Source organism: Xiphophorus maculatus, chromosome 8 (genome assembly GCF_002775205.1).
Source record: "Xiphophorus maculatus strain JP 163 A chromosome 8, X_maculatus-5.0-male, whole genome shotgun sequence".
Lineage (NCBI taxonomy): Eukaryota > Metazoa > Chordata > Actinopteri > Cyprinodontiformes > Poeciliidae > Xiphophorus > Xiphophorus maculatus.
This window is the reverse complement of record NC_036450.1, coordinates 13,632,938-13,655,253: the sequence shown is the minus strand read 5'-3', so window position 1 is coordinate 13,655,253 and position 22,316 is coordinate 13,632,938. Positions and strand designations below refer to the sequence as shown.

At 38.0% G+C, this 22,316-nt stretch overlaps 5 protein-coding genes across 5 annotated transcripts; 4 read left to right on the top strand and 1 right to left on the bottom strand.

The window, feature by feature from the left end:
- The first annotated feature begins 1,099 nt into the window (after positions 1-1,099).
- On the top strand, positions 1,100-3,277 carry LOC106700425 (chemokine-like receptor 1). The gene is made up of 3 exons (XM_023338013.1): positions 1,100-1,157; positions 1,956-2,113; positions 2,232-3,277. The coding sequence occupies exon 3, from the start codon at positions 2,243-2,245 to the stop codon at positions 3,254-3,256; it is 1,014 nt and encodes a 337-aa protein (XP_023193781.1). The 5' UTR covers positions 1,100-1,157; positions 1,956-2,113; positions 2,232-2,242; the 3' UTR covers positions 3,257-3,277.
- Positions 3,278-5,417: 2,140 nt separating this feature from the next.
- rnf185 (ring finger protein 185) lies at positions 5,418-8,701 on the top strand. The gene is made up of 6 exons (XM_005812811.3): positions 5,418-6,000; positions 6,948-6,966; positions 7,054-7,166; positions 7,438-7,492; positions 7,824-7,941; positions 8,026-8,701. Exons 1-6 carry the CDS (start codon positions 5,801-5,803, stop codon positions 8,121-8,123), a joined length of 603 nt encoding a protein of 200 aa, XP_005812868.1. The 5' UTR covers positions 5,418-5,800; the 3' UTR covers positions 8,124-8,701.
- A 79-nt stretch (positions 8,702-8,780) lies between these two features.
- On the bottom strand, positions 8,781-11,518 carry LOC102222987. The gene is made up of 2 exons (XM_005812810.2): positions 11,281-11,518; positions 8,781-9,545 (listed from the first exon to the last, which is right to left on the bottom strand). The coding sequence occupies exons 1-2, from the start codon at positions 11,408-11,410 to the stop codon at positions 8,872-8,874; spliced, it is 804 nt and encodes a 267-aa protein (XP_005812867.1). The 5' UTR covers positions 11,411-11,518; the 3' UTR covers positions 8,781-8,871.
- Positions 11,519-13,965: 2,447 nt separating this feature from the next.
- gsc2 (goosecoid homeobox 2) lies at positions 13,966-15,535 on the top strand. The gene is made up of 3 exons (XM_014474020.2): positions 13,966-14,277; positions 15,073-15,317; positions 15,458-15,535. The coding sequence occupies exons 1-3, from the start codon at positions 14,055-14,057 to the stop codon at positions 15,533-15,535; spliced, it is 546 nt and encodes a 181-aa protein (XP_014329506.1). The 5' UTR covers positions 13,966-14,054.
- A 794-nt stretch (positions 15,536-16,329) lies between these two features.
- ess2 (ess-2 splicing factor homolog) lies at positions 16,330-21,930 on the top strand. The gene is made up of 10 exons (XM_005812809.3): positions 16,330-16,726; positions 17,357-17,525; positions 17,638-17,721; positions 17,842-18,011; positions 18,560-18,677; positions 18,820-18,953; positions 19,263-19,365; positions 20,151-20,260; positions 20,351-20,466; positions 20,561-21,930. Exons 1-10 carry the CDS (start codon positions 16,583-16,585, stop codon positions 20,838-20,840), a joined length of 1,428 nt encoding a protein of 475 aa, XP_005812866.1. The 5' UTR covers positions 16,330-16,582; the 3' UTR covers positions 20,841-21,930.
- Positions 21,931-22,316: the final 386 nt, after the last annotated feature.

The window sequence follows — 22,316 nt, the reverse complement described above, 5'->3', positions numbered from 1 at the left end:
AGAACGGGGGTGGGAATTCCAAACAGTTGACATGGCAACTGCGAGTCCGGTGGACATCGGAGGTGATATATGGAAATGTTTATTACTATATGTAAAGGTCATTTTTATATATGTTTATTATATGTGGTTATGTTTATTCAATTAAAAATGTTAACTACGAAAAAACATAACTCGCCTCCAAATCATAGTGCAGCAAATAGAGCGGCTGCTCCCGCCATCTTTTATGAAACGGCTTTTCTTTTAACGTCTTTTATCGCTTAAAATGAGACCACAAACTATCACTGCTGCTTCTACATCGTGATCCGTGTTTGATTATTTTAAATTCACGTACGGTATGTCGGGGGTTTTACTGGATTTTCTTCTGGAATCGGGATGTTCGTGAGTGGAATCGGTTCGTGTGTGGTGTGTTGCTCCTGCCGCGTGGCTGGACACACGAACCGACCGAACCTGTTGGACTTTTATCAGTTCTGTGGTCACAGAGGTTTGGAAAATCGGCCGACAATCCTTAAATCGTGCTGTGTGAACCAAACTTAAGACTCACGAGCTCTACTCTACTCTCGTCTCGACCACTGCCATAACCTCTGACTCTGGTCGCTATGGTAACGTTTAAGCCTCTAAAGAAGAACACACAGCACTGCCTGATCAAATACTTGATATACCAATAGTTGTCACGTGGTGCAAGTATAGTTTTTCTGTCCACTAGGTGATTTCTTTTTCCAACAAACCCAAGTTGGTTGGTTAGTTTCTTCGCTTTCAGAACTTTGTTACACGTTTGGTCAAGCTTGTCTTGATCACGTTTTCTCTTGACTGGACATTATTAGGACTTTTCCTTCCTCATTTTTGTTAAGATAATACTGAACATATTCTCTTACTATACTGTGAAATCAGCATTTCTGTGATCACCTGACCAGAAACCAGTCGCGCTCCATTCTGTTTGTTCGTCTTTGTTCAAAGATATCAGACCTATAACATCCTGTAAAGATAACTTGTTGCCTGCAGTCACTCTTGTTTGATTCAGTTTAGGATAATACCAAGGTTAGTCTTTACTCTTCCTCCAGGGCCGACCTGAGAGTCTTGCGGGAGCCTTAGAACCCCTGCTGGCCTGGGACCCTGAGAGATCTCAACCAATTACATCATCTGCAAAACTTTGACAAAAGGTGGGCTTCAGTAAAGATAAATAAACTATGGTGTTCTCAGAATGCAAACAACAAAAACATTGTCAGATTGAGGAAGTGGCCAAGACCAACAAGTCTTAATTTCTATAGAGGAAGGAACTGATAGAATCACAGGAACAGAGTTAAAGAGGATCAGGTCTACCACATCAGACAAGATCCAGGACATGGGCCAAGCAAAGATGTCCCTGAAACAGTCAAAAACATAATACCAGGCCATAGCATGCTGGCAGGCAAAGCTTACATGGAACACCACAACCAAGTTGATGAAATAGTGGACAAGAATGTGGGACAGACCAGCAAGAGTGTTTAAGAATAATAAGATTGTGTGGGACATGCAGATTCACTGATAATTGGGTATTGTGAATGTAGACGAATTAGAAAAGAGAACAGCCATGGTAGATACTGCAATCCCAAGCAACTTCAGGAAGAAGGAACATAGAAAGCTTGAGAAATACCAAAAGGTCAAAGAGAAAATCGAGAAGTAGGGTATCGAGTGGTGACATTGGTCATCAGAAAGTAAACAAAATTAAAAACCATGTGTTTTAATATTTTGTTAAATAGTTTTTATTTCACAAAACAGTTTTTGTAAAAAACAAAAAACAATCAAAACCAGGTGTCATTTCCCTTCTACTTCTCAACTACTTGGTACACTGCAATAATTTGTCTCAGAAACTTCCTAACATGTGTGGCGGTATCACAAAATGTTAAAATGTTTCCGTGTGTTAACACTTTTGTAACATGCTGAATGAAGCTGCGTTCTGATGCTTATCGTTCTGACAGGGCGTTACACCTCTCCACACTGTTTCCAACCTACTCGTTTCTTGTACTCTTGAAACTGTTAAGCAACACGCTCAGAGAAAGAGAAGTGAGAAGTTATATTCAGCACAGAGAACTACAGAAGGGAGATGTTACGGTCTGTTTTTACATCCACACAAGAAGTGAGTATTTAGCTTTATCTACTTTGAGCTACACTTTAGATTGTAGTTGCTCTTTATTTTCAGTGTTGTATGTATGACCATGTTTTTGAGGAATGTTATATATATTTTTTTCTTTTAGAAAAACTAACAATGGAATTGGATTACATTGAATATGAAGACTACACTCCCATCAATGAAACTGAAAACGTCCTGCAACAATCAAAGTTCTCCCAGGCCTCCGTGACTCATGTTCTTGCTGTGGTCAACATCTTCATATCAGTTTTTGGTCTGATTGGGAACGCTGTAGTGGTATGGATCTGTGGGTGTAAAATGAAAAGAACAGTCATCACCACCTGGTACATCAGCCTGGCTCTTTCGGACTTGTTTTTTTGTATCCTTTTGCCCTTTGAAGTTTTTTACTCTCTGACCTCAAACTGGCCTTTTGGCCAGTTTTTGTGCAAGTTCATCTCCTCTGCTTTGTTTCTCAACATGTACAGTAGTGTGTTTCTGTTGGTCTTAATCAGCGCTGACCGTTGTGTCCTTGTTTTGTTCCCTGTGTGGGCAAACAACCACCGAACGGTGCACAAAGCCTACGGAACAGTCGCCGTGATGTGGCTTCTCGCTGGACTCCTAACGCTTCCTTCAGCCATTTTTAGAACCACCGCAGTCCAAGACTCCTACACCAAGTGCCAGTTGAATTACAGCTCCAATGTCAGTCATAAGGCTGTGGTACTGGGTCGGTTCTTCTGTGGATTTATTGTTCCTTTCTTGATTATTGTGTTCAGCTGCGCGGTGATCGGTCTGAAGCTGAGAGGCTCAACCATTCGATCTAAAAGGCCTTATAAAATCATGGTGGCACTCATCCTGTCGTTTTTCTTCTGCTGGGTCCCCTACCATACCTTTTGTCTCATGGAAATTAACTTTATGGAACACAATATAGAGATGCTTCTGGTTGGACTAAAAGTGGGGGCCACCCTGGCAGCAGCTAATGCCTTAATCTCCCCCATTTTCTACGTGTTCGTCGGCAATGACTTCAAGCAAACTCTGAAGCACTCTGTAATGTCAAGGTATGAGGAGGCGATGGCTGAGGATATCCACACGACTGGGTTCAATCAGTCAAGATCCAAGTCAATGGAAATAATTGAAACTCACACTATTTCCTAAAAATAAAAAAAACTCATTGCATTTTGATCTTCTATAAGTTCATTTAAATCTTTAGCTGTAAAAAACACAAAACCTATATTGTGTACTTAAACTTTTTGATAGCTTTTAATAACTTTTGCTATCCTTTGTAACTGAAACAAAAATGCCGTGGTTGTAACTAAATAAATTATCTACAATAAATTGTTGTTCTATGCAATAAAAAAGTAAGTATTTTATTAAAATTCAACATGCACTTTATTTATTTAAATTGTTTGCTTACATACAAAAAAATTAACAATCTCGTGGTTATTTTACTGAGACAATCCAAAATATGCAAAGGACACACTGAATAAACACTTAAAATTTGTTTGTTATTTAAAGTATTTTATTCTCCAAACAAAACATAACTTAGAACTTGGTTGAGAAAGTTTTATTGATAGGGGTAATTTTGTGTAGGTAATCTTCAGGTTTTACCCCAGATGGGTGTCAATTTCCACTGCTCCTACCTGCTTGGTGCTGTTACTGAAAGTTTTACTTCAAAATATATCAAATATACTGCTAAAATATTTCAGCATTTGCTCACTAGCTTGCTTTAAATCAAAGTATACCAGAATACTAGGATGCAAATGTGGACAATATAAAAGAGACGATAATACTGCTGTCTGGTTAGTAGTCAGAATGCATAATCATGTTCCCCAAATCAAATTAAGCGTAAGATCTCAGACAAATGAAAATTATCATTATGGGTAACAATCATATCTCCAACTCCAACGGCCAGGCTTTCAGTTATACAGCCAGCCATAGGTTTAGAGAGACAAATTGGGTCAATAAGTAGTGCTTGTCAACCACTGATTGTGTCGTCCAGGACACATTACTGTAAAATTTTATCTCTGCTGATGTTGACCTGTTAACATGTCATGACTGTCAAACACCAACAGCCTTCAGTCAGAGGCTTCTTCAAATTCTTTGCAAGACTGACCTCTACTGGAGTCCTTCCTGCTCGCATCATCAACATCCACGACAACTCTATGAAGATATTTGGAGGATATAAGTCACGACATTTAATTTCCCTTCGGTGTAAAAAAGGACACTTCTCACCCCGGACATTCTCTGTTCACACTGATGCCTTCAGGCAGAAGATACAGAGCAATCGGAACAAGAACCAACTGTCTCAGAGACAGTTTCTACCCGACAGCAATAACAAAACTAAATGCAATCAAAAACAACCATTAATCATCATAAATGATGTATGTGAGAATGTGGCTGTTCTTATTTTTCTATTTTTTTTTTTTCTTTTTTTTTTGCCAGTTGTTTGTTGATTCTTGCGTTGTGTGTGAATTGTGAGACAGTTATTTTTTGTTTTTGGGCATGTGCACTGACTGATGGCACCTTTTGAATTTCGTTGTTCTTGTGACAATGACAATAAAGATTTATCTTATCTTATCTTATCTTAAATAAAGTATATAGTAGTATAAAGTATACTTTATTTACACCGAATATATACAGTATATATATATATATATATATACAGTACAGACCAAAAGTTTGGACACATCTTCTAATTAAAATGGGTTTTCTTTATTTTCATGGCTATTTATAAGGTAAGAAATCCCACTTATTAACCTGACAGGGCAGGTTGACCTATGAAGTGAAAACCATTTCAGGTGACGACCTCTTGAAGCTCTTCAAGAAAATGCAGAGTGTGTGCAAAGCAGTAATCACAGCAAAAGGTTGCTACTTTGAAGAAACTAGAATAAAAGGGGCATTTTCAGTTGTTTTACACTTTTTTGTTTAGTGCATATTTCCACGTGTTATTCATAGTTTTGATGCCTTCAGTGTGAATCTACAATGTCAATAGTCATGAAAATAAAGGAAACTCATTGAATTAAAAGGTGTGTCCAAACTTTTGGTCTGTACTGTATATTTATGAACTGAACTGAATTAGGTATATATTAAACTTTTTAGGTCCTTAGAAATGAGAATGTCAAATGGTAAAAACGAAAAAAATGTACAGTTTTTAAAGTAATATCCATTTGATTGCAGAGCATCACATATTATCAATAGATTACAATAAGCTGATTAGTAAAAGCAATGTTAATGGTGTCAGAGAGAGTCCAGCTCATTACATAAACACGACCCCTAACGTTCCGCCACAGGAAGCTACCGGATTAACATGCGGATGTGACGCAATCAGCTGTGAGGTTTTTTTTTTTCCCCCTTCTCGTTACAGCGCGTTACGATTTTCAGCTACTACTTGGTATTTTACAAACAGCTTAACTGAATTGGAATTTAGCTTCGTTAATGTTTTACATTTTACTTTCAGTTTTGTTTTGTTTTTTATTAAACAGTCCGCACAGCTGTTCTTCTCGCTTACTAACGTTAGCGTAGCTTCCGTTTCCAGATGGACGCCAGCTGAGCTGAGCTAGCAGCTGCTGATTTTGTTTTTGTTTTCATCAATCCTCCCAGTTCAGTTTTCTGCTGCTTGTCAGCGACCACCAGTTCAGCCGGACTCCCCTATGTGTCCACTCCGGGGGTTGGCAGAGAAAGTTCAGTTGCAGTAGATAAATGGCCGCCTCTGCTCCTCCTCCTCCGGCGGCAGCAGCAGCCTCTGGTTCTGCTGCGGCCGCTGCTGAAACCTCCAGTCCCGGAGGATCCAGCAGCTCGACCGCTGCCGACGGCGGCAACCAGGACAGCACTTTTGAATGTAACATCTGTCTGGACACCGCCAAGGATGCCGTGATCAGCCTATGCGGACATCTTTTCTGGTGAGGTTCAACTGGGATTTTTGTATATGGTTAGAATCAGAGCAGAGCATCAACACGCTGGACTGCTTTTACTTAGAATCTAATAGAATCAACAATTTTGAAGTTAAACAATTTCAGACATGCAGATTGTACTTGACTTTCATTGTAAATTTTCACAAAAATGCAATATAGGATTGTATTTTACAGTCTCTTTAGAAAAATATACCTCTCACTGAATAACATATTTTTTGAAAGTTTCATCCTAATAAAATCATACATTATATTTACTTCCAATTGAATGTGGCTGCATCCTGAAACAAAGAGCTATTTTTTTTTTAAATAAAAACACTAAAGCTTAAGCTAAATTCAATGTATTTTGTCTAATAATGTTTTTATGTCAATGTCACATTTATTTGTATAGCACATTTAAGTTCTTCAAAATGTTCACCAACCGCGGTGACATAAAACAAAGAATAAAATTAAAAACTCTCAGATACTAAATAGCACATCGAACACAAGTTGATTACTATAGTTGAGTTATCTTGGTGAACCGGTAAATCGGTTTAAAAAAAATTCTAAAATTAAGTTGCAAACGCAACTTTTATATTTTTGACTTTTTTTTAGGCTTTTTGCTTCCTTTTTTGTGCAACAACTTTATTTATAGCTTGCTACAAAAATGTCAGGTATATGTAGTTGAGAAGCGAATGTTTTGTTTGTTTGTTTTTTTTGCTTTTGTAGAATTAAAAACAATTGACTAAAATGTATAAAGTTATTTTTGTGGTGGAGCCCTACAACTTAAACTCATGAGTCTTTAATGATGATAGCATTATCAGTTTTTATGCCGTAGTCCCTTTCTAAGCTGACACACTTTCTGCCTCCGATTGCTTTGTTTGAATTTTATTTAGCGTTTTTAAGTCATGTATTTGATGAAACGTCTCACACTCTTTCCTTTCCTGTGCTTTTTGTAGCTGGCCTTGTTTGCATCAGGTAAGCTGGATCTTCTTTGTCCCCTTCCAAAAAAAAAACTCAGGGTTTATAAAATAAGCTCAGTAGCATCACTTCTTGCTCATGCAGTGGCTGGAAACCAGACCTAACAGACAAGTGTGTCCAGTTTGTAAAGCTGGCATCAGCAGAGAAAAAGTGATTCCCTTATATGGAAGAGGAAGCACAGGACAACAGGATCCCAGGTGGGTGCTGTAACTTGTTGACACAGATGTAGCAAAGTCTAAAACTTGATATATTTTTTGATAATAATCCACATTATGACACTTGGAGGTTAAAAATGTCATATTAAGTTTGTGTAAGGCTCTGTCACACCAGATTAAGACTGCAGGACGGAGAGAAACTGGACACCGTAGGGCAGTCTTAATCTGGTGTGATACTTGGCCTTGTGCAGGATTAAATAAGCAATTTTCAGAAATTTAACTGTATATTTTCTTTCAAACTTTTTTTTTAAAGGGAAAGAACACCCCCTCGACCTCAAGGACAAAGACCTGAGCCCGAAAACCGTGGTGTAAGTAAATGAAAAGGCACAGCTGCATGAGCCAAACACAGCATGTTGTGTTCTTATTTTATATTAGAATCACTATAGTTTTGCCGTTATTTCCTAATTCACGTCAGCTGCTAAGGAAATCCTTCCATTCATGATGAAACCCTTACATATGTCTGCTGCAGGGTGTACCTGTGTTTTATTCATTAGCAGTGACAAACTTCCCACTGGGATCCATTACACTTTAACAGTCGAGTTGAAGCTCCTCTCAAGAGAATCCCTACAAGTCTTACAGCTTATTGCGTCACATCTCACTCACTGTCTGTTATAACACATTTCTAATGACATCTCACAGGGTTTTCAGGGCTTTGGCTTTGGAGATGGTGGTTTCCAGATGTCATTTGGAATCGGCGCCTTTCCGTTCGGTATTTTTGCCACAGCTTTTAACATCAACGATGGCAGACCTCCTCCAGGTAGCGGCACATTTCACCCTGAACTTTTTGTTTTGTGTGTCTTTTGAAACAACGGCACAAATAACCTCTGCTGACCTTTTGCAGCGGCTCCTGGAACGCCACTGTACATCGACGAGCATTTTCTCTCTCGACTCTTCCTGTTCGTTGCTTTGGTGATGATGTTTTGGCTGCTGATTGCATAAAAGCTTTGGAAACTGATCAGGTTGTCGTCACTTCAGATTGGACAGAGATTTTGTTTAATGTTTTATGTCGCTCCTTTCAAATACAGTTGAAACCAGATGTTTTACACACCAAGATACTGATGATTTTTTTTGTCCTAGTCTTAATTTACTGACCCAAATCAGACTTTTGAGTAATCATAACATTTTATTCAAGCCTTAAATAGATATTTGAATACTCATACTGACTGTGCTTCTATTTATATCCTCTTTGGGGACATTTCAAGCAGTTTCTTCAGAAAAACCTAAATACTGGAAACTGCTAACCAATGATTAAATGCATTGCTACATAATGGAGTCGGGTTTTGACAAAACGGATGAGCATGCATTAACCCAGAGCCTGAATTTGTTTCGCTTGTAATCAGATAAAAAACCTTCTTTTCAAACAGTGTTTTGCTCCAAACTGTACAAACCTTTTCTTTTCTGATTTTCACTGTAATTAAATGTAAAATATTGTAGATTAGAGAATAAATGAAAACTTGTTGAAAATGGGGGTAACTTTTCTAACTGAATTTCCTCTGACAGTAAAACTTTATAAATGAGTTATGACTTTTTCTTTGTCTCTGTATCGTTTTATTACTACTTAATCTCTACAAAAGCCATCAAATAAACACGCAAATCAAAAAGCAACACTTTATTTTAATTGAAAGACATTTTGAAGAAAAGTCTTAATGAAGCTTGGAAAGAAAAATAAGTTAAATTTTGATCGATTCTATGTGTCTTGCGGCGCCTTTTTTTCCTGCACGTTAAATTCTGCTTCGTACATTATCTGCTGGATCTTCATTTTAGTCTCGCACCTTTTCTGTGGGGCCAGTCTCTTCAGAGCTGGAACGAAGCTCAGCAGAAACAGCTCGTCCTCGTCCTGCCGCATCCTGGCGGGGAGCGGCCCGCCGCCTTCCTTCACCAGCCACTTATTTGACAAGTCTGTACTTTGAGGAGACGCCGACTCCGGCAACAAAGTCCGTTTCCGTCCAGTGTTGCTGGTGGGGGTTATCTGGGAGACGGGGGACATCTTGGCCACCATGGCCAGCTGAGTCAGCTCTGTGTCCTGAGACAACGCGGGAAGCTGCGTTACGAAGGCCAGCGGAGCTTTTTGATCGGACGGACTCGTAGAAACCTTTAGAGAAGTCTTGGTCGACTCTGACGAAGCGGTGTCTCCCTCACCACTCCCGGATTCGTGGTCAGGGTTGTTGTGGTCGTCACAGTTGCCACAAATGTCCGTCACTCCCACTCTGGATCCGGTGAAGGGGGCGATAAAGTTCATCAGCTGTCTGTATTTCCATTTGCTTTGTACAAACTCTCCCTGCTTTTTGCCTTTGAGCTCCATCCGGACTTCCTTCAGGTAGCGGTCTCTTAGATTTTTCCATTTCCTTTTGCATTCATGGGCTGAAAAACAAGATTTCAGAGTGTAAAACTGGAACATTACCAAAACTTTCAAAGATTTACAACACATATAGTGAAATATTTCAAGCCTTTTTATTGTTTTCAATGATCACTGTGTTGGCCCACTCAGTTTTCTGAAGTTCACAGTTAATGCAACAGTCTACCCTGAAATTTTAGAGGACTCTATGCTTCCTTCTGCTGAAAAACTTTATCTAGATGCTGACTATCTTCCAGCAGGACTTGCTTACTGGCCACATTGCCAAACGTACCAAAAGTTGGTTCAACCTTGGTGTTACTGTGCTTGATTGGCGAGAGAACTGCATGAACAGAAGCCTGTCAGTTTTGGGTAAATTAGCCCTTTTTATTTGATCTTCAAAATCACAAGCCATAAAGGCTGGAAGTATTTAACTCTAATGAATTAATGAGTTTCACTTTCTGAAATAAGAGAAAATATCAAACTTCTTATTCATAATTATTTTTAAAATGTTTAGATCAGGACTGCCCTAAAACACCTGAATCAAACTGATGTTTCGATTCAGCAGTCAATCGGCTCGTGTAACCAGAGATTCGTTTGATTCAGGTGTGTTGGAGAAAGGACGCATCTTGAAGTTGGAAAGTAAGAAAGTGCCTTGGAGTTCAGATCTGTATTTAAAAGAAAAAAAAATATGGCAAGACTTGACAGCTGATGTTGATGTGTTTCCCATCCTAATCTGACTAAATGTAACCTTAAGAATGAACAAAAAAAAAACCCATCAATTTCTACAAGTGCAAAACAGGCTCCAAAAGCATCGGCGTTGTTCTCAATATGTTTAAGGCTGAAAAAATAATAAAACCATATATATTTTTTTTCATTTAGAATTATGCACTAATTGTTGTTTGTCACACAAAGTTCTAATAAAATACATTAAGGTTTGTGGCTATAATGTGAAGAAAACCTTGAGTTCTGAATCATCTGCAAAGCATCTGTTTGACAAGAACAATCTGAGTTTCCTTTCAAAGATTTTAAGGCTAATTACGTTAAAAAAATAATTACATGTGTTCCAACCAGCACAGTGGATAAGTCTATATTGGGTGTTTTTATTTGTCATTGCATAATTTAAACCTTTACACTGATGTGTAAAAAGTTTTTCAATTGAGTTATTTATCAACAATATTCTAAAGTTGGATCTTCAAAAATAAATAAGACCAAACATTACTAAAGGCATTTTTGTATATGGTTTATAAGTATATTTCAGTTCTGCACTCTGTTGCCTTTGCGCACTTACTCTGGGTTGGGGCCCTCCATTTGTGGCATGTTTAACGAACCGAGGCTCTGCTGTGAACTTTTACGGCTTTTCAGGAGCATTCTCTGCTCTCCCAGCATTTCTAGCACAGTTTCAGCAAAGAACGCGCCTAGAGTCGCTCGAAGGTCGGAGAGTGCTGCGTGTCCATGCCGCAGAGCAAGTTCAGCGCCGCGGCTAGCTCCGCGGTAGAGGCACGCCGCGCCGCTCCGCTCCGCGCAGCGCGGCCTGCGGCGTGGAGCAACGGCCGTCACCGCTAGCACGGCGCGCGCGGCTGCATCAGCGTCAAAGTGGACCTAGCAACCGGGATAAACACCCGAATCACAGCAAATCGCCAGGTTCAGAAGCGTGAAATACTTCTGTGTCCCGTAAACAACTCGTGCCTGATTAGGCTCCCGACGCAGATGCGGCTAAGCAAACAATAACTGGGAGTAAAGTTGCGATAAACAAATACTCACATGGGTAACCAAGTGCCATACTGATGTTTCTCCAAGCGTTTATCCGACTTTCCGTGCAACGGTAATTCGGTAAAGTGACATTGTACAGTTCCGGGTAATTAAATACAGCTAAAATTAACTTATCTTCCATTTTGCCCTTGTATTTTCTGTTTCTGCTACTGTTGCGCGGACGCGGAAGCGGCAAGCTCCTCCCGCCTTTTCCGCCCTTGCTGCAGCTGATCCAACGCAAGTTATCGCGAGTGGCGAATTGCGTGCCGCCCGTGTCGCTCTGCCGTGTGGGCGTTACAGTGTTCTGGCACCAGGGGGCGCATTAGTCAATTATCTTTTAATCTAATACTGTTTTACCCAGAATACACACTAATGAAAGCCACTGACACAATCTCTAACACATTATTATATATAAGAATGAAAAATAAAAATAAAAAAACAAAGGACAACGTTTCGAACTTTTGATGTGATTATTTAATTGTTTTGGGGCACAATAATTACATTTGATACCACTGATTCTGATAAATCGCTTTTATTGATGAACACACACACGCCCACACACACACACACCTTTACAGTGATGGATTCATGAACATATTAACACAATTCCAGAATTCAACGTGCATTTACTATTTCAAAATATGAATAAAAAAACGTAACTTTCATACCCTTTCCGTTTTGTTAATGTTGTAGTGCTTCGTTAATGTTGTTGTATTTTTGAATTTGCAATTGTGTTTCGTTATTGTTGTGTTTTTGATTTTGTTGAAGTGGTTTGCACCTCAGGGCCACCGTAGGATTATACTCTGCGGGTCAAAAACTGTAGCTGCAAAAACGCTTCTTTCCTAACATTCATCTGGCTTCAGACTATTTGAAATGCTCTTAATGCACAATTAGACATTGTACATATATATATATATTTTTAAAAGTAATAATCTCAGTTTTTGTATTTGCAGTCTTTGTTTTATGCAGGCCTTACCTTTGGTACAATTCTCTTTAGTCTGTGTCAATTTTGATGCATATTCTTACATATTTAAGACAAATATTTTTGGCAGTAATCTGCAGTTCACTATGTGTCGTGGCTCAAATGTGATCTTGAACACTATTTTGTCTTAGCATTATTCAGGCCTGAGGGAACTCCAACTGCTGAATACAAAACTAAAAAGCCTAAAAGTTTCAGAGCATTGGCCTGTAAAATGTGACATTTTAGAATTTTATTGAAAAGTTCATTTCCATGCTGCATCTGAAATACAGAAATGTAGGGTGAATAGTGCTAGGAGCTACACAATCAAAGGGAAGACTGATGTTTTAATAGTTGCTCAGCAGACATACACTAATACTAAAGGATGGCAAGCCACAAAATGATCTGATAAACTGTTTGTTGTCTACATTTTTATTGATTTCCTACAGCCTTTTATGTTCACTTCATAAATCGATTGCACTTGCTCCCCACTCGGGAGCGAGGGTCTAACTATTTTAAGTTTGAAGAGTTGTTAAATTGCAGCACTACATTCCATTACATAATAACATTGTCTGCTTTAAATGGTGCAAGTCATTCTTGTCTTGTGATAAATCAATTAGTTCAGCTACTAAGTCAGTTTACTCTTCAAATGCACCTGAAAAAAACCCCATAAAGACGTTATTTCCAACTGAGCCATTATAATTCTCTTCACTTTACCAGTTGTACCAAATATTGCTTACAACAACAATAACACGAGCCTTGATAATTCTGATCCCCTGTAATGAATTTTGAACCCTGTGGACCCGCGGATTTTGGCGCAATTCCTTCTTTTGAGAACCACAATAACCTAAGATAACAATCTCGCACACGGCGCATACTATACATCAGCCATCTGAACGCTATTAAACCCAGGTGAAAAGGATGGGAATGGTGTTTATTGTTATCTGTTTTCAAAAGCCCTTATAACAGGTTGGAGCTTAAGACAGATTGTGGAAATCCGTTAATTCCCTGAAAAAAAAAGGAGATGTATAGCCTTGTATGAAATCACAGGATTTGCTGGGAGGGAGATGAATTTAACCAGTAATAGCTTTACCTCCGCTGTGCACATTGTCAGCGAAGTCAAACTGAAAAGACTGCAACACAAAGATAAGACACAGGATGTATGATTCTGACTATAAACCACATTGATGGATATATTCCCATAAAACTGCACCTTTGTTGCATCTTTATTCAGATGTCACCCACTCATCCATTATGGGTTGTTAAATGTCAGCTAGGAGTTTCAGAGCAAATCGACAAATGAATACAAGATCATTTGTCATTAAAACTGAGCATAAGAAGCAATATGAAATTAATTCAAAGGCTAATCCTTAAATTTATCATACACAAGCATGAGACCACACCAAAGGTGTCCATCTATAAGTCCAGGTTTCTAATACCAAGCAATCCCCTTTTCTCTAAAACCTCAACAATGAGGATTTTAGGAGCTCTCCACTTTTCATTTTATGCAGTGAAATCTGATTTCGCTTGAAGAAAGGAATGAGGCGAGATTAGCCGAATCTGCCGTCCTCCCTAACCTCTTCACAAAACTGCCCAGATTAGCTCAGAATTAAGTTTCAACCGTTTTATGTGTCTGGTCCACAGGGGGATTATAGTTTTACTTCCATCTCTTTTTTTTTTTTTTTTTTTTTTTGCCTATAAGGGCCAGACTTGCTCTTGTAGAAGGAGTAGAAGCAGAGGAGCCACTGAGGGGGAAGTATCACAGAGAGTTACAGGCCTCTATCTGGTTATCACTACTGCTTTTGAGCTCAAGGAATTTCCTTAAAAAATGGACAGACACATCAAGATGGAAAGACAAAAGTTTCCGTTCACCATTGAGAACATTCTGAACAAATATCCTAGCAGTATTGGAGACAAACAACCATGTGGAACAAGAGTTTTTGGACTGAAGGAGAAGATGGTTTGTCCTGAGCCTGTTCATCACACCTGCTTGTGCTGCTGTTTCTGTTCCCACTGCGCTGACATGCTGCACTCTGATCTCATCCATGACGGTAAGAACGTACCATCGTCTGTCTTTGTATAAAGTAACTATGGAAATTCAGTTTTATGTTCTGAAACCCTGAAGGCAACACTTCGGCCATGTGAAGGCAGGGTTGTAGCTCATAAAGGTACATAGATTCTCAAGCTGATATAGGTTTTGCTAGCTGAGTATAAGAAGCAATATGAAATTAGTTCCAAGGCTAATCCTTAAATTCATCATACACAAGCATGAGGCCACACCAAAGGAGTGAGAATGTGGACATGAAGACTTATATGCAAATTGATTTAGTGAGGACAAGGAAGTCAGAAGACTTAAAAAACTGGCACCCAAGAGATTTAAAAGCATTCTCCAGTGATGCAGTGCCTGTCATTATCACATGTCAAATGACCCCCTGTGAATGAAACTGGAAATCAAAACAGAAATCCTGTCAGCATTAATGTAGATATTGCAATTTCTGTTCCAGTTCTGACCACCATTGTAATTTTGAGCCTAGTAGACATTGGTCAAGTTTCATAGTAATCCACATTATTTGTCCGTGGTTCACAACTGAATAATCTGGCTGTCAAAGCAACACTGCAAGGTTGTCTAAAGTCCTCTCACTAAAGGCTGTTTGTCAGAAAACCACATCCTTATGTGATTGTCTTGATTTATAGACAGTGGCATTCCAAATTATAGTTAATAATCCATGTATGGTAGCATTTTCCTGTTTACGTGGGTATGACTCAACATGATCTTTTCAGTTTAAGAAAAGTGCATTTGTCATTTTCATTTAAAACTATGATGACGTATGTGAATCTTATTGCAGCCTGTCAGTACGGATGGAACCGAGCAGCTATGATCTCAGAGACGTGCCGGCTGGGGGAGGCTCAAAGGGAGGAGCAGCAGCCTAAGGTCGGCCAGGTGCAGAGGCGAACCAGGCGTCACCGTACAATTTTCACCGAAGAACAGCTGGATGCACTGGAGGAACTGTTCCTGCAGAACCAGTATCCAGATGTAAACGCGCGAGAGAAACTTGCACAGCAAACTAACTTAAGAGAAGAAAGAGTAGAAGTAAGACAGCAGCTGCATGTGTTGCTAATGCTTGATGGAGAGGTTTCACTCTCTTTAGATTATGTGGACATGAACTACCCTGCCAAATATGAAGAATGGGAGGTATTAAATAATAATTCTGTCTCTTTTCTTCCTGGTAGGTTTGGTTTAAAAACCGAAGAGCAAAATGGAGACGTCAGAAAAGATTGTCATTTGTAGTCGGAAACACTGAAAACTAATTCCCTTCATATAGATTTACAGCAACATGAAAATTTATGGAGACCTTAAGTTATTTTTTTTTTGCTCATGAGTCAAATAAATAACCAAATTTATGAACAAAATGGATCTAATTGTGTCATTTTGATCAAACAAACCTGCATGCAGAGATATACGCTTACCTTTTGACATTTGATATTTGATGGTTGTTCCATATATCAAGAATGGAGTAACTTTTTGTAAAACGGCTTCTTGTTATGTGATTATGATCTAATAAATACTTTCATGACTTTATTGTTTGTGAATAACCTATGTAGATTTATCCTACAACAGAACAAAGTTGTCTGTAAATTTCTTTTGTACATTTTTTTTTTAAGAAAAAATCTTAAATAAAATTTATGTCTTTGTTTAGCAGTTCAAATCCAGATATAACTTTTTGTCAGGTTGACATGAATAGACTATTTTCTTTCTCAATCAATGTAGAAGTATTAATTATCAATCATCATCAGTATAATCAGTACTGGTGCATTTTATGATGGCATTATATATATATATATATATATATATATATATATATATATATATATATATATATATATATATATATATATATATATATATATATATATATATATATATATATACACTAGGCAACCCTTATTGAATCATCTTATATGCAGGCAGGAATAAGTGGTGCTTAGTTTTTTTGATTCAGACTCCTTACTGCTTGGTGGCGGTAATGCACCATATTGGTGTTTGCCAACCGCCATTAAACTGTAGTAGTAGTAGTAGAAGAAGAAGAAGAAGAAGAAGAAGAAGACAACATTACGTAATTACGTCGCGTGTACGGTGGCGTACAGTGTCGTAATGGCTGAAAGTTAGATGAAACGTTACATTTAGCAAGGCTGACTCTTCTTTTAGTCTTTGTATATTTATTTCCTTAACTTTATTTTAAACATATGCTATTTTTGAGCTGAAATTCGCCCTTTGGTATCATCTAGAAGTCGGGGTTTTTCTATCGCAATAGAGTCGCCGTTAGCCTTTGAGCTAAAAGGCTAACAGGCTCTACAATGGAGGGTAGCGCCAGTGTTCGGAGAGCCTTGTCCGGGACTCTGGTTCCGTCAGCGGTCACAACCGTGGCTCTGTGTCAGCCTGAGGACAAAGAAGAGGGGAAACTGAAGAGAAAAGTTCTCGATGAAGAGGATTATATTCAGGTAAGTAACTCAAGACAAACACGGATTCAGAGACGACCTTGATCTTAAGATGTAAACATAGTCTTGAACACTGTGAGCGTCGACGTATTTCCAACGTTTTGGCGTACAAACTTAAAGTTATAAACCAATAAGAAGCAGGAACTGGATATGTTTGCACAATATTCTAATCGTTACTTAATATTGGACAGCTATTGTACAATTTTCTTAAGATTTTTGTTCAGGAGAACATGTGCAACACCAAATATAATAAAGCAACAGATTCAGTTTTTCCACCGATCTTTGCAATTAGTCGTGCAGAGATCAGACTCGACCAATTTACTTTTAATGAGCCACAGGGTATTTTGATTGACTTTAGAACGAAATCAAGATGTTTGAGATTCTTCGATGTATAAAATGGAGATGATTCTTGAACTCAATTTTCTGCTACACTCACAACTACTGCCCCTTTTAAATAATTTGGACAGTTTTTTTCTTAATCAAAGTTGGTCCAGAATCAGAACTGTATGAACCAAGAAAAACATAATTAGTAAATTTCTGCTTAATACTACAGAACTGTTTTATGTTGCCTTAAATTTGGTTTTATACGTATTCTTAGTGTTTGTGTCTTCTTTACTTGGCTGCTTTTGACAGAGCTTGGAGAAAATTATCCAAAGGGACTTTTTCCCAGATGTCACCAAACTTCAAGCACAAAGGGAATACCTTGAAGCGGAGGAAAGTGGAGACCTTGAGAAGATGAGAGAGATATCCATTAGATACGGCTCATCGTTGAACAAATCCACACCACAAACCTCTGCACCTTGTAAGTAGAGAATTTCCAAATGAAATGAGTATTTATTTTACACTATATGATTTTTTTGGTTCAGTTTTTTTTTAGTGATTTATTTCTATTTCTCTTTTTGGCAAAATGCAAGATTTGACCCCTGCCAGTTTTGAAACACCAGTTGGTCGCTCAGGATCGCCGTCTTCCACTTACTGCAGTAAAAGTTCGGATTTGGGTAAGTTAAGACAAATATGCTTAGTTTAGTTTAACCCTGTTGATGTGGAAGTAAATTCAGTAGATATATGTGTAAACTACAGTAATTGACCCATCCATTTGTTGGACCATGTTTCTGTAGAGCGAAAGGATGATGACAAAGAAGAAAAAGAGCTGCCCAGTCTGGATCGTTTTCTTGCTAAAAACACCAGTGAAGATAATGCATCCTTCGAGCAAATAATGGATCTAGCAGAAGACAAAGAGAAACTGAAGCACGCCTGGTTATATGAGGCAGAGGCTGAATTTAAACAGGTTGGTATTGATTCTGGGCTGTTATTTTCAAAGTAATTTAATGAGGTGCCTGAATTGAAGGTTGTTGTTTTTGTTTTCTGGAGACATGGTGTAAATTATCTGCTTCAGATCATTTACACCGTAGCTTCAGAGGTGTTATTTGGGTACAGCTTAAATTAAGCCACCAGCCTCCAGTGTGATTATAGCATAAGGTGTTTTTGTCGGCTTACAAGTTTTAGCTTAAAGTTGCATCACAACAACTCTGAGGCCTGTAGGGGTTGCTTGTTTCCAAAGCAACATTAATCGTGTTTATGATGCTGCCATGTAATTAAATCATCTACAGGAAAAAAAAAAAAAAATTATAGTTGAATTGAGTTAAAGTATGTGTAGTATGCTGCACCTGAATGGCTTAGCAGTGTGCTGAGACACATAGTGCTGCTATGTAGCTGCATTTGGATGTTTCCTAGACATTAGAGATCAGAAAAGAAAACATGACTGCTTTTTGGTGCATTTGTGGTTTACTGTAGAAAGAGTGGAAAGATTTAAATCATCTGTGATCTTTTTTGCAGCGCCACGAGGAGAACCTCGCCCTCCCGTCAATGGAGAAAGCTGCTCTTGAATGCGTTAAAGCTGGACTGGAAACGTGGGAGTACAAAGCAAAAAATGCCTTGATGTACTATCCAGAGGGTATGAATGTTAAACTGAGAAAACTGCTTAATTTTTTAATTAGTCAATTTCCCTTTAACTCACACAACATTTTCTAAAGTGTGGCATAAAATGTTTGAAGATTTTTTAACTCAGAAAATGTAATTTTTTACCTTTATCTTAGGTGTTAAAGATGATGATGCAATCTTTAAGAAGCCCAGAGAAGTGGTGCACAGGAACACTCGGTTTGTTGGAGATCCGTTCAGCAAAGCTCTGAACAAAAGCCAGATTCAACAGGCTGCAGCCCTCAATGCACAGGTAACTACAATAATGGGTGAAGTTTTCATGGCACAGAAACCGTGTGTAAAAATTAGTTTAAAACCAGAATTTTTTGTATAATATTGTTTTTATTCAAAGAAGAAAATCACATACTGCTCCAGGTGTTGCGAAATATTATTTGTTATAAAAATTGGAACTGTAACATTTATTTTGGGATGAGCTCTGCTCTTTTGGTTTCCAGGACTTGATTGTTTTACTTCAAACAGTCAAATTTTTTTCCAAAAGAAATGTTTATTTGAATGGTGTCGCTTATGAATTATGTTTATTAATTTTTTAATTTTTTTGCAGTTCAAACAGGGTAAAGTGGGCCCTGATGGGAAGGAGCTAATACCGCATGAATCCCCAACGGTGAATGGATATGGCTTTGAAAGGACTCCATCACCTGCCCCTGGTGAGTGACCCTGCAAATTATTCAGTCCTACGAAGTAGGGCTGAAACAATTGTGATTAATTGATTATTGAAATAATTATCTAACTTACTAGTAATTGATTAAAAGTTAATTGGCGTAAACAGACCCTAAAATATACAGTTTGCTTAAAGCATAACACTCTCAAAACTGTGAAAAATTACACATTTTGCATTTTAGATGAAAACTTTCTTTAAAAGTATGTTCTATCCAGAATCCCTAAACTTCACCTGGTTCACATTCTGCAAATTTCTCTTATTAAGCACTTTTTGATGTCCAGTTATTAATTTGTTGCATCTAAAAAATATTCAAAAGATCAGCCCTGCACTGCATTAATGGTAAGTAAAGCAGAAAGGGCTTATTTAAGTATCAATTATCCATTTAGCTGCAGATGCGTTGTATTGCATTTTTAATGCAATAAAATGTTATTTTCTTGTTTAGAATTTTTTTTCCCCATTTTTTGCATACTTTTAATATTGTATAAAATAAGCTCAAGTGTTTAAATGAAAAATCTGAGAATAATCAATTGCTAAAATAATCACTACCTGCCGTCCTACTTTGAGGTTCACTCACTTTTTAAGTTCCCTCTTTTCTATTTATTTTATCCATTATCCAAACTGATGACTTTCTACTTTCATACTTGTGTTTGCTCAACCATCTCTTCCAAATTGATCTTTAGTTTAATTAAGCATATTTTATTGCTTTCTTTGGGTTTCTCAGAGGCACTCTTTTGGATAGTTTCATGCAAATGTCATTTTTGGCTTTTTCAGGTGTTGCTGATTCACCTCTGATGACCTGGGGAGAGATAGAGAGCACGCCGTTCCGTCTGGATGGATCAGATACGCCATATGTTGAGCGAAATCATGGCCCATCATTCAAGGTTAGAGAGATATCCTTTTTTTATGTCTGGGTTATTAATGTCTAATTATTTATCTCGCTACATTTTGATGCTTATTGTTGTGTTCAAAAGATTCCCGAACCAGGACGAAGAGAGAGGCTGGGTATAAAGATGGCAAATGAAGCTGCTGCGAAAAATCGTGCAAAGAAACAGGAGGCATTGAGAAAGGTTACAGAGAACCTAGCAAGGTAAGGAGTGCACTATCTTTGTTAAATGTTTTCCTGATTTATATACTCATGAAGAAATTCTCAAAAATAAGAGAACACGTTTTCTACTTTGCAGTCTTACGCCTAAAGGTCTGAGCCCGGCCCTGACGCCCGCCCTGCAGCGGCTTGTAAATCGGACTTCTAGCAAATACACAGACAAAGCGCTACGGGCGAGTTACACGCCGTCGCCCTCGCACAGAGTCACCCCCTGCAAGTCTCCCTTCGCTGGACCAGCCACTCCTTCAGGAACGCCAACGCCCACCAAAGCTAAGACGCCGAGCTCGCAGGACCTCACATCACTCACGGACAATCTGCTGCAGCTTCCCAAGAGACGGAAAGCCTCAGACTTTTTCTAAGAAAAGCCGCTCTAAGTTCAAACATTTAAAAACTTCTGTTTAAAAAAAAGTCTTTATTAAAACGTACGAGAAGAGGATTTCTAATGTCCTGTTGCTTAATTCAATGGCAGATATGATTATTAGTGTCTCTGTGAAATGCATCTTGTCCAGTGTTCTCAGTATTTCCTTTTTGAAGTGGAAAATTTGAGTGATTATGTATTTATTACGATCTAGTGTGGTTCTTAAAACGTATACAAACACATGGGATCATAAAGCCAAGCACAATATATCAGTGTTTGTTTCTGTTACTTCAAAATGTTATAAAATGTTCGACTTTTGGATTTTTACAATTCAAAATATAAATGTGGTCATTTTGTCCAGTATCATTTTTGGTGCGGTTTTTACATCAACAGATTTAAATCAGCTTTATAGTGCGCAGTATGTAACATCACAGTAGTATTTTATTATTATTTTTTTAAAGCCAAAGAAATTTACTTTGGCTTTATGCGTCTTTACAGGCACCCCTAATAAAGATGCATATTAAACTAGAAAATTTTGCATTTCCTGCACAAAATGCAGTGTGAATGCTGTAAGCTAAATATTTTAGTGAAAATTGCAGAAGCACAACTACAGAAGACTTTCAGAAATGTAAGAAATAGGCAGAAGATGCAGAATAAAGCAAAAGCCTGCAAAATGCAAATAGAAAACCTGTAGAAGAGTGAAAACTTTCAGTCAATGCAAAGTTCCCATCCAAAAATTTGTGCAGAACACTGTTTACAAAGCTAAACTCTAAGGTCATAACAGTATTTGTTAAAATGAGCTAAAAAGCTAAAATTAGCTGAAATACTATTGGCTTCTAGGTTAGGACATCTTTACCTACAGTAACAACCATGTAGTTTGAAAATAAAACATGTACAAACTAAAATGATCTAAAAATCTAAAACTAGCTAATATAATAGTGATAGTATCTAGGCTAGTAGAGTATGATTTACAGTAACATCATTGGAAGACTTGTGAGCCCTCAGAGCTAATGGGCCAGTGTATCTTAACTGCTTAGCGGCCAGAGCAAGAAAGTTGTTAATTTGCCAAAATAAAGTGAATCTGAATCTGAGTTTCTGGTTATCATTAGATGTAGCATTCATCTGATTAAAACAAGAAAGTTTTGAATTTTGTTATGAGAAACTGCTTCTGAGTTTATTTCTTAGCTCTGGCTGTTAAATGCTTCCATATAAAGGGGCTCCCTCTGACTCTCCAAGTTCTCACTCTATTTCATCAATGACAACTCAAATATCCCACAAAGTGTTGATGTTTTGCTCTTGTGTACCTTCAATATTTAAACCAGACATTTTATAAGGTGTAAATCTCAGTATAACAAAAATATAAAGCTTGTTCTAATTTGTTTTATATCTTGTTATTACAACCAGAAGAATTCTCATAACAAAATTCTGTTCCTGAAACGGTATGGAATACAGCAGCGGGCCCCCAATGGTTCAACTC

Coding starts and splice junctions, on each gene's coding strand:
- LOC106700425 (XM_023338013.1), top strand. CDS start 2,243: ATGGAATTGGATTACATTGAATATGAAGACTACACTCCCATCAATGAA.
- gsc2 (XM_014474020.2), top strand. CDS start 14,055: ATGGACAGACACATCAAGATGGAAAGACAAAAGTTTCCGTTCACCATT. Junction 14,278..15,072: donor CTCTGATCTCATCCATGACG/GTAAGAACGTAC, acceptor ATCTTATTGCAG/CCTGTCAGTACGGATGGAAC. Junction 15,318..15,457: donor TAAGAGAAGAAAGAGTAGAA/GTAAGACAGCAG, acceptor TCTTCCTGGTAG/GTTTGGTTTAAAAACCGAAG.
- rnf185 (XM_005812811.3), top strand. CDS start 5,801: ATGGCCGCCTCTGCTCCTCCTCCTCCGGCGGCAGCAGCAGCCTCTGGT. Junction 7,167..7,437: donor ACAGGACAACAGGATCCCAG/GTGGGTGCTGTA, acceptor TTTTTTTTAAAG/GGAAAGAACACCCCCTCGAC. Junction 7,942..8,025: donor CGATGGCAGACCTCCTCCAG/GTAGCGGCACAT, acceptor GACCTTTTGCAG/CGGCTCCTGGAACGCCACTG.
- ess2 (XM_005812809.3), top strand. CDS start 16,583: ATGGAGGGTAGCGCCAGTGTTCGGAGAGCCTTGTCCGGGACTCTGGTT. Junction 18,012..18,559: donor CAGAGGCTGAATTTAAACAG/GTTGGTATTGAT, acceptor TCTTTTTTGCAG/CGCCACGAGGAGAACCTCGC. Junction 19,366..20,150: donor GACTCCATCACCTGCCCCTG/GTGAGTGACCCT, acceptor TGGCTTTTTCAG/GTGTTGCTGATTCACCTCTG.
- LOC102222987 (XM_005812810.2), bottom strand. CDS start 11,410: ATGGAAGATAAGTTAATTTTAGCTGTATTTAATTACCCGGAACTGTAC. Junction 9,546..11,280: donor TATGGCACTTGGTTACCCAT/GTGAGTATTTGT, acceptor CTTGTTTTTCAG/CCCATGAATGCAAAAGGAAA.